Source organism: Trachurus japonicus, chromosome 18, assembly GCF_045865225.1.
Source record: "Trachurus japonicus isolate A0001 chromosome 18, Traja_1.0".
Lineage (NCBI taxonomy): Eukaryota > Metazoa > Chordata > Actinopteri > Carangiformes > Carangidae > Trachurus > Trachurus japonicus.
Window position 1 is genome coordinate 13,056,112 of NC_140924.1, and position 11,409 is coordinate 13,067,520.

Genomic DNA, 11,409 nt, shown 5'->3' on the forward strand with positions numbered 1-11,409 from the left:
GTATAAGTCTTAAATAATTTTAAATAGGTCTTAATTTTCCTACACCCATGTAATGCTACCTCAAATGCTCAATAAAATGCCCCTCCTTAATCGTGCTTTATTGGATGTATTTACAACTACAAATGAGCCCGACACACAACTTATTGCAGCCCATTTACTTTGCTTACTTTGTAATTTTGTGACTGCATTTCTTTTGTACATTTCTTCTATGTCGTGCTATTGGTCTTCATAATCGTCTTAAAAACTCTTAAATTTGAGTTGGTGAAACCTGCAGAAACCCTGTACAGGATACAGGTCAGAGGTCAGAGGTCAAAGGTCATAACTGTGGATACTGGTCTGAGGTCAGATCTGCTTCATCTCATCCACAGAAAAGTTCTCTACCAATGCTGAAGTCCTCGTTCTGTGTGGTCTCCTGGTTCTAGTGGTTGTTCCTCTTGGTGTCGCCTGGTGCCTTAAGTTTCATAAAAGACAGAACAGGTAGGTAGGATGTTTTGGTGTGTGTGTGTGTGTGTGTGTGTGTGTGTGTGTGTGTGTGTGTGTGTGTGTGTGTGTGTGTGTGTGTGTGTGGGTGTGTGTGTGCGTGTGTGTGCATGCATGCGTGTGTGTGTGCCGGTACAATCGTGTCATATTACGTGCGCACATATCAACTAGACTTACTGAGAGAGAGACATACGTGTTTCTCTGGGTCAAAGGTCAGAGTTGTTTGTTTGTCTCTGGTTGTTTGTCTCTGTCTCACTGTCTTCTGTCTCGTCTACAGAGAGAACTCAGGTCAGAGCTGAAACAGTCGACCTAAAGGACAGAAGCAGATCCACTGATCCATCTCCTCTGATGGCTGATCAATCAGACTGATTGGTCTGTTGATCAATTTATGATTATTGAAAGAATCTGACTTTGGACAAGAGAGAAGATGAAGGTGAAGGAGCTGATGGACGATGGATGAAGACAAGAGGACGCTACTGAGTCCTACTGCTCACAGTCTGTTGACTGAGTATTGATCAGACCTGATAATGTTAAAGGGAACTATGTCCAGGGGTGCAGCACATAACTGGTACGCAGATACGCATGTGCTACAAAAATGAGGGAATGATGCGTACCAACACATGTGCCCCCCAGGGCTGTGTCCTCTCCCCCTGGCTCTTCTCCATCTACACCAACCTCCTCACATCTCACCACAGGACAGTCTCCATCTATAAGTATGCAGATGACACAACCATAACTGGACTCATCACCAACAACGAAACTCATTACAGAGAGCAGGTGGCCCAAGCTGTAACTTGGTGCCAGGACAATAACCTCCAACTTAACACTTCTAAAATCAAAGAACTCATAACAGATTTCAGACGCAAACCACCCCTCAAAACACCCCTCCTCATCTCTGGACAACCTATCACAATCACAGACTCCTACAAGTTCCTGGGCACTCATATCAGCAACACACTCAAATGGGACTATAACACAAGCCATATAATAAAAAAGGCCAACCAAAGACTATTCCACCTCAGGCAGCTCAAGAAATACAAAGTCAAACGCAATCTCCTCCTCCAGTTCTACACAGCCATCCTAGAAAGCATCCTCACAGCATCCATCTCAGTTTGGTACGGCAGTCTGGACACTCACTCACGCAGCAAACTCCAACGTATCATAAAAAAAGCATCTCTAATTACAAACACCCCCCTCCCATCACTTGATTCACTTTACCATAAACGCACAATAACAAGAGCACATAAAATAATCTCTGATTCAACACACCCAGCCAACCACCTGTTTCAACTGTTGCCCTCTGGCAGACGCTTCAGGTCCATTTCAACAAAAACAACCCGGTTCAAAAACAGCTTTTTTCCCACTGCCATCAGGCTACTGAACTCCACTCATCTCCATACTCCATCTGTGTTAAATGTATAGTCTGTATGTAAATGTCTGCTTTAATGTCGATGTCTGCTCATGTATGTTAAATGTATAACTGATGTCTGTTGCCACACAGTACTATGTGCTGGCACTATGCTGTGCCGAAAGCAAATTCTGCCGACTTGTTGTGCAGTCCTTAATAAATGAATTGAATTGAATTGAATTGAATTGAATTGAATTGAATTGAATGTGTCACCTCCAGCCGCTAAAAAATGAAAATAAACTGCAGTCTCCAGCCGTCTCACCTGCAGCTGAGCCGAGCAGTCAGAGGAGCTCTGCTGTTTCTGTCTGTTCAGCCTGGTGTTTGGCTGCACTTTGTATAAAAAGAGTTAAAGATGCAAAGATCTAACTGCAATCTGAGCACCAATCAGTCGATCCAGAGCTCAGAGGATGTGGTGCTGCACAGCTGTAGCAGCTCGCGTGTGTTTTATAATGTAAAAAAAAAAAATCATTAATGATCATCCTCTCAGTCGCCAAAACAGGATCGGGTTGCCATTCGGCACAAGCCTAGTCACAGACCTTTGATGATAATTGATAAAATCATTTTATAGAGCACCTTTCAAAACAAGGTTTCAAGGTGCTCATCAATACATTGGAAAATATAACAATACATTAACATTAGCCTTAGGAGCCTTAGGCCTTAAAAACCAGCAGTAAAATCTTAAAATCAATTCTAAAACTTACAGGCTACTGGCGTTATGTGGTCGCTTACTTTACGGGTGTCAGACTTATGGTGTGAGTACCAAACTCTATCTCCTGGTTTTCATCTGAGTAGCTCACTAAAAAGTTATGTGCACCCCTGACTATGTCAGTGCAGTCGCTTTTCCACTGTTTTGCTAACCCTCCTCCCGGCCATGTGCATTTGTTTTCAACGAAGCCGGTGAGAAATCAATGCATGGAGCGGTGGATAATGTTATTTATCATAATGTTACATTGTGTATATTTGTGTCTTATCAGTCATAAAGAGTGAGTGAGTGAGTGAGTGAGTGAGTGAGTGAGTGAGTGAGTGAGTGAGTGAGTGAGTGAGTGAGTTAGTTAGTTAGTTAGTTAGTTAGTTAGTTAGTTAGTTAGTTAGTTAGTTAGTTAGTTAGTTAGTTAGTTAGTTTCATTTATTGTCCACGTGTGGAAATTTGTTTTTGGTCTCATAAAAACAACAAGCAGGACAACAACAACAACAACAACAACATGGAGCTCATTTGTGTTGCGGTGCTGCAGAGACGAGAGGGTCAACCTTGACCTCAAGCTTCTCATCACCTAGAGAGAGAGAGTGGTGGATGTTTCCTCCTTTTATTGTTTCCAGAAACCAAATAATGGTCAATGTAATTATGCTTTTTGCAACAAATTTTCAAAATAAAAGTCTTTAATGTCAAATTGAAAAGATGCCAACACTTCATTCAAAACCCCTTAAAACCCACTAATTAATGCTGGGCCTGTGGGTTTCATATGGGAGTCAGATACCACTGTCATTTCTGTGTTTTCCATTTAGTCCTGTCATAATCACTACGGCCACTAGATGGCGCCTATCAACAAAGCTCAGCTATGGGTCATAATAACTTGCTGCACATACGGACTAAAGGCTTTTCTTTCTTTTTTTTCTTTTACATTGCACTCTTCCTGATGTGTCACTGTATCTTTATCTAGGCCTATTTTAATTTGTCATTTGAATTAATGAATTATATTTTTCTATTCTTATCGGATTGTATCATAGGCTACTGGATTCACTGTCGTTCTCCAGACAATAAACATAGTGAACATTTGAATCTGGGAGGGGAGGTGTGGGAGAGAGAGAGAGAGAGAGAGAGAGAGAGAGAGAGAGAGAGAGAGAGAGAGAGAGAGAGGCGTGACATCGCGCTGTCTGCTCTTAAAGTCGGGAGGAATGAACGTGTCTCAGTCTCCGGTGAAACGTGAACGGAGGAGAGGCGATGCTCCTGCTCCAGATGTCCTGTGCTCCCTCTTCCTCTCCTCCATCATCCTCTTCTTCTTCTTCCACTCTCCTGAGCTCCGTCTTTGCGCTTCCTAGGCCTTACGGGGACTGACACGCTCACATCCAGATCGGGGGGCGACGGGGGGAGAGACAGAGAAAGAAAGAGAAAGAGGGAGAGAGAGGGGAGGAATTACACGCAGACCCGAGCCGGTCCCGGACCTCCATTGGCAAACATCAGCGGGTACGGGGCCTGTTTATGTGAATGATCCGTGGGTAGCGGCTCCGTCCTACAGGGAGCAGCCGGCAGGCCCTGCTGTCTGCTGGGCTGGTCCTGTAGGGAGGAGGAGGAGGAGGAGGAGGAGGAGTGTTTATTTACAGGAAAACAAGGAAGAAATCATAGGCCACATATGGAGGGGATGCTGATTCCTCCTCCACCTCCCCCTCCTTCTCTTCCTCCCTTGTTATTTAATGTGAAACCTGTTTACGGCCAAATCCGATCACGTTACTACATCATCACCACCATCATCCACACAGCATGGCAGCGTGGAAAACGCAATCCGCTACAATCTGCACAGACAGAGCAGGAATAATAAGAGGCCATGTTTGAATCATCACGGACACAGATGTGAAGCGTTTCTGGCGCATTAAGATCCTCATGTTCACGTCTCCAAAAGCTTATAGATGATTCCAGGAGGAGTAGCCTATGAGGAGTCCGTGTTGTGGTGTTGGTGTTGTTTATGATCCGCACTGTACTGTACTGTTGTTTGCTAAGTAATGAATCATATCTGTAGCTTGTTGGGAAATGACATGATGGGCTACTGCGGCCCCCAAAAGTTCATAGAAACCTTTGGTGCATGCACGGTGATAGTGGTGATGTGTGTTGTTGATCATCGTGGTCACTGGCGGTCGCAGATGTGTGGAGCCAACATCTGTAAAACTAGATGACTGATGTTTCCCACCTCTACAATAATGAATATGTGCTGATGATGACGCAGAATATTGAACTTACAGTTTTCATCGTCAGCATTTGGAGGGGGCACTTTATCCTTCTGTTTTGCTGGTGTCAGAAACTTAAACAATGATCCTGAGGAGAGATAAGAGAGTGATTTTTAAAATGTTCTCTTTGGGCATAGCTTTAATCATTCATTGATTTCATAGCACCCATAGCTCGTTAACGCTTACACTTTCATATTATTATGATACTGAATACTAATTTCAATACTGTAACATACTAAACCAGCTTATTTACTTCACCCTGCTAGTTAGCAAGTAAATAGTGTTGCTACCTGCTGCCAAAGAAGCCAGCAATAAACGTTAAGATAACCTTGCATTTTTTTGTAACTTAACAACCGTAACCGAGTCCAGTGGCCCTACCAGAGCCACACACACCGAGTTGGTCAGTCAGACAATCAATCAGATCAGGTCAGTCAGTCCGACTTGCTAGCTACTGTAACTAACCAAAAACGTGAAGTAATTAACTCAACTTTAACATTTGTTAGTCTAACACAGTGGTCACTGTTAGTTAGACTAACAGTATTTGTTCAATAACAGCAGTTATTTACTTAATTGTTACTTAATCATCATTATCTGCTCCACTTACCACTGCTTTGCTTTCTTTTTTCTTCAGCCTCTTTCTTTTCTTCTCTTTGCGCTCCCAGGCGGATAGCTCCTCCTCATTTTCCTTCAGCTTACTTTGACTTCCAGAATGATAACTTAGGTGCTTCATACAGGTTAAAGTTAGATGGGATCATGGGAATGACATGGAGCCCCTATACGGAGGTTTACTACTGAGATGTCATTGCAAATCGCCCGTTGTTGTTTACGGGGTAGGGGGATGTGGTCATTGTGGGTACCACATTTTAAGACATTTTGAGTGGCGTGTGTTTATGTGCTGTGAGATGGTATATAAATTGATCCAATTTGAGGCCCCCTCAGGAGGTTGGTTATTGTTTCTAACCTGTGTTTATTTTTTTCTTTCAGGATAGTTTGCTGCTGTTTTGCCTTTTAGAGTAAATTTGTTGTTGCCTCCAAGAGCATATATAGTGCTGAGTGTTGTGTATAATAAAGCAGATAAATTAATGTTTTACCTTTTTTATCTTATGTAAACAGTGTGTACTTGTAAGACAAACATCTGTCTTTGTAACATTAGAGTGCCTTATGCTTTTTTTTTCTTTTTTAGAATAGTGCTGCTGAGGTGTTAGCTTGCTGTGCTTGTGTGAAGGTCTCTGCTGGTGAAGGGAAGCATGTGGTGAATAAGGATTAGTGGACACTAGCCCTCCATGTAGCTACAGCCTGCTTTATGAATCTTGTCATAACTGTTTTGTATATTAATAATACCATCTCTTTTTCTTTTTACCCCATGCCACAGAACCACCACCAGACAGTTGCTGCGTTTGGGTTTCCACCTTTTAAGCATTTTAATTTACTTTATTACAATAACATCTCTATCTAGTAAGTGAACATCTCTCTACATTTAGTAAATGGTGCATAATTGTATATCTTTCTGTATTTTAAAATAGTAAATTGACTAACCAATAAAGTATAATTGAACTGGAAACTTTGCCTCGTATTTGTGTTTATTTCGTTTCACTTGTATTACTTATCTTACTTTGGTAATGTATGTAGCAGGCATAGGCATTTATGTGTATTTTGAATATAAAAAGTATGTATATATGGGGATTGGGGGAATGGGGATTATGTGTGTGTTTATGTGAGTGTTTGTTGTCTGGCCTACCGCACCAACCAGTACAGTGGGAGAGGAATGTATCCGATGGCCACGACATCTTCTTGTAATTCTGTCTTCCTTTTTAGCTCCAGCTGGGAAGGCTCACCATCAGCATCACTGAACATTCAAATCCCAGAAGCCAGGACAAGAAAATAAATACAAGAAGGGAACAAAAAAACACACCTGTGTCAGAACAATAGCATCAATATCTCAACTCTACTCTGTTCTATTAACATTATGAACTGCATTGAACATGAACTGAACAAATAATAGTTAATATGCTTTATCCTCTGTCTTATCAGCTCAGTTGCATGGAAATTTCAACAATATAACATCTACATGAGTTCAAATTGTAATAAATGTTTCCACAAATGACTACTTAAAGGTTGACTATGTAGAATTACAAGAAAAACAACAGAAAAAGAATTCCAGCAGTCGATTGCCAGACCGTTGCTAGGTAAAACGGGCCGTTGCTAGGGACTCCGCTCTGATCAGAGGACACAGAGGAGGAGGACTAAGCAGGATATTTACCTTGTTTCATTTTTACCGTCATTAACAGCATAATAAATGACTTGTAGCTTGTTACAGGGAGAGTGGAGGCTCTCTGCTGCTCAGAGCCTCAGAGCCTCCGCTGTCACTGCTCTCGTCAAGTTGGAAAAAAAAAAAAAAAAAGGAGCTCCGTGGCACCGAAAGTCCGCGGAGATAAACGTGTTTATGACAGATAAGACTACACAAATACACCCATCCTAACATGTATATGATAATCCATTGATCCACCGATTGATTATTAAAAAGGCTTTGTTGAAAACAGACACATATGACCGGGAGGAGGCAGGAAAACAGCGGAGAACTGAGCCACGTGTCGGCTACAGGCAGGTACGAATGTAAACAGAACGTTGACAGAAAGTCATTGTCGAGCCCGTCAAAAATATTAAAAATAATAATTCAGACTAAAAAAAATTTTTTTATGGAAAAGCAATACTTTCATTCTGTACCCCTCTAAAGGCCCCATGGATGTATTATTTTTGAAAAAATATAGCTTTTAATAAATATTCTACATATTCAACCTTTAATACTCATTAACTCAGTTTCAACCAGAAAGAAAAGTAAAGAAAAGAAGAAGAGAAAAGAAAAGAAAAGTAAAGATTTTTTTAACATGAGGGCCCAATATATAGCCCAACATTATCTAAAACATAAAACATAAACACAGCAAGTATTTAAATGAATTAACTTCTCCCTGGCAGCACAGCAGAGAAACACACACACACACCAAAGACCATGTGGAAGCTAACAGTTACTAGCTGAAGCTATTAGCAGCAGGATAGCAGTTGCTAACAAACCTTTTCTACACGGCATCTTACTGCTATCTGGATAAACTCCGAGCAGAATTCAACAAAATATTGTTTAGACCATATCTTGTCAGGTTTTGGTGACTTTTCAACTGTTTACCGTCTCTGTTGAAGTTTTCTCCTGATGTCTCTCCTCACGGACCGGAGGCTCACACACGCTCCGCGGTGGCATGGCAACAGGAAGGCGGGACTTACTATCGCCAGATCGCCTCTGATTGGTCAGAGCGGACCTGCTGTTCTGCTCCTAAAGAGCCAATGGGACATCAAACATACAGTTAAGTGTCATTAAAGGTTGACTATGTAGAAATCATAGACTGTAAAAAAAAATGGACGTAGACTTCCGGTCTGAAAAGTGAAGCCTATGCGGAAGTGACTTTACGTGCAATCCCAGCCGCATCCTGCAGGGGGTGGCTGCAGAAAGCCCTGGTTCCAATCCACTCCCATTCATTTTCAATCATGAAATACTCGCTCAATAATTTTTTTTCTCAACTGATAACGGTCTAAACAGCTAAAGTTCATCATCCTTAAATATGACCTGGTGGTCCTTCTGAAAAAAAATCTATAATTATTTAGATATTAGTCCTTCCTGGTTGGTATAACTGACCAATCACCGTCCAGCACGGAATATGATTGACAGCCTGATGACTGAGACGTCACAGGTCAGACACAGTGGATCAGACACCGAGGATTAACACCGGAGGGGACCTCCCGTCGTTTGCGTATTGTGTTCAGTCAGTTTTAATTTAATTTCTGATATTTTGTCGATATGTGTGGATGATAGACAGCACAGGTGCAGTGCTGGCAGTTAATTAATTTCAGCCAGTTTTCGTTTCACCTTGTCCGACGGTGCTAACAGGCCCGGAGGGAGCTGATATCACGGTTCGGTGAGTATTTTTTTCTTTTTCTGAACGCATAAAAATTATATCTAATTTGTTGTATATTCCAGAAGACCACTGATTACTTTCCCGTGTGTTCTCCGGTGTGTTCTGACCGGAGAACATGAGACTGTCACCGTCCAAGACAAGTTAATTTATAGTTAATGTGAATAATCGAGTCACACGGCTAACGTTAGCTCACTGTTAGCTCGCCGTTAGCTCCGTGTTAGCCATGCTAACCGTAGCTCGTCTCCGACTTTTACCGGACCGGGATAAATCCGGTTTAATATTTAACGACCACGGCGTCATGTTGGCAGAACAGTGATCGGTAGGATCGGTCTACAAGCTGCAAACCCCCCAGGCTTGCTGGTGTCATACTGTACTGATAAATACAACATAGAGGTGGGGGTTTGTCATTTACTGCTGTAAATTCACACACAAATGTCTTTAATTGAAGCAGACAGTCATGCACCTGCCATGTTTTAATTTAAGTTCTTGTGTTTTTCTGTGATTCTAAGGAGCCACTGTGAGAGCTGAGTGACCGGTGCCAACAGAAGGAGGACATCATGTGAAGTTGTGGAGCTGTGATGATGATGAAACCAGAAAACCTCTGATGAGAGAACAGACCAACTGTTTGTTTATTATTCTATGCCCACATTTGACCTCACACTTTTTAGGATGAACTTAAAATTGACAGTGAAGATTTGGAAGCAGCTATTTTCATAGTCCAGTTAATACAAATGTTTTATTCAGTCGATGATTGTTATCATTGAAAATGTAATAATAAAGAAAGTTACTGTGATTAAATTGTAGTATTTCTTTTACATATTTACCATAACCTCATGGTCAATGTAATGTGACACTTTGGTGAATTATCGTTTTCAGTATCATAGATTAGTTGACAAGACACATCAGGAAAGCACAAGCTCTGATATTCATCTCTGGATGCTTTATTATTTCAAGGAGGGTAACAAGATTAAACATTTGTATTTTTCTTGTGTGTAGTGAAAGCATACATAGAAATAGTCCTGGAAAGTTTTTTCCTGAATTTATTATTGATTACAGCAGTGTGTCGTGGTGTTAATGTTACTGTAAAGGCCCATTAAAAATCAGTAAAGCAAATCTTAGTAAATAAATTAATTTCATGTTTAAACTGCACTAGTAATTTAAGCATTTCACAGCATTGAAAACGTTTTATGAGCTGTTGATGATGTAAAGGTGAGCCATACTGTCAGACAAGCTTGTATTATATTAGCTGAATTTCCAGTACATCATCATGTTGGTAACCTGCAAAAAATATGTGCATATATATAATAGGAATGTAAAATAATAGCTAATAGCTGGGTGAATGCTGTAACGTGGTCGACAGGTCGGAGCTCCAGCAGCCGATCATCGGTGATGCAGGTGAGGTAACGTCAAGTCCAGGAGCCGTCGTCACCCACCAGTTTCAGTCCATGACAGTTAATGTGTTGCAGCTTTACAGTCTGAGACAGAAACTAGTCTCTGGGTTCTGTAAAACAATTTAAAACAATATCAAAATACGTTTCACAGCTTTACATTAGCTTATTAATGCTAACATCGGCTACAATAACGTGACACATTACTCCTCATGGGGTCTATGTATATGTAGTTCAAACATGGACATGTATTTAATAAGCTTCTGAGATTACTTTCACCGTTAAATATGAAGTTTACCTCGAGTTGTAGATGCTAACGGTGTTAGCAGCGTAGCCGCTCGGCAGTTAGCCGGTGTTGCTGGGTAAACTAGCAGCCTCGGAGACACGGGTCCGACCCGCCCCTCGACCTCCTTAGCTCCGCCCCCTTGTCCAAATATGGTTTCTTCTGGCTCCAAAAATCAAAAATGGCGGCGCCCTGAAAGCCAATCTCCGGGCTTCACAAACGGCCCTTCACAAACCAATGGGTGACGTCACGGAGGGTTGCCACTTGGTAGAAATACAAGAAAAACAACAGAAAAAGAATTCCAGCAGTCGATTGCCAGACCGTTGCTAGGTAAAACGGGCCGTTGCTAGGGACTCCGCTCTGATCAGAGGACAGCAGAGGAGGAGAGCTAAGCAGGATATTTACCTTATGTTTCATTTTTACCGTCATTAACAGCATAATAAATGACTTGTAGCTTGTTACAGGGAGAGTGGAGGCTCTCTGCCTTCCACACCGCTGCTGCTCAGAGCCTCAGAGCCTCCGCAGTCACTGCTCTCGTCAAGTTGGAAAAAAAAAAAAAAAGGAGCTCCGTGGCACCGAAAGTCCGCGACGATAAACGTGTTTATGACAGATAAGACTACACAAATACACCCATCCTAACAAGTATATGATAATCCATTGATCCACCGATTGATTATTAAAAAGGCTTGGTTGAAAACATGACCGGGAGGAGGCAGGAAAACAGCGGAGAACTGAGCCACATGTCGGCTACAGGCAGGTACGAATGTAAACAGAACGTTGACAGATAGTCATTGTCGAGCCCGTCAAAAAAATTAAAAATAATAATTCAGACTAAAAAAAATGTTTTTATGGAAAAGCAATATTTTCATTCTGTACCCCTCTAAAGGCCCCATGGATGTATTATTTTTGAAAAAATATAGCTTTTAATAAATATTCTACATATTCAACCTT

At 41.5% G+C, this 11,409-nt stretch overlaps 2 protein-coding genes and 1 pseudogene across 5 annotated transcripts in view; all 3 read left to right on the top strand.

Annotated features, from left to right (window-relative positions):
* The window catches only part of LOC146968841 (uncharacterized), a 4,093-nt gene extending 3,510 nt beyond the window's left edge, over positions 1-583 (top strand). For both annotated transcript variants that reach the window (XM_085760222.1, XM_085760223.1), the window contains exon 8: positions 369-583. In XM_085760222.1, coding sequence (XP_085616348.1) covers positions 369-481 — 113 coding nt within the window. In that variant the 3' untranslated portion in view covers positions 482-583. The remainder of the gene's footprint in view (positions 1-368) is intronic.
* The window catches only part of LOC146968835 (muscle M-line assembly protein unc-89-like), a 118,593-nt pseudogene that overhangs the window by 95,766 nt on the left and 11,418 nt on the right, over positions 1-11,409 (top strand). The gene's annotated exons all lie outside the window — the stretch shown is intronic.
* Positions 1-11,409, top strand: part of peli3 (pellino E3 ubiquitin protein ligase family member 3) — a 62,664-nt gene that overhangs the window by 13,799 nt on the left and 37,456 nt on the right. The gene's annotated exons all lie outside the window — the stretch shown is intronic.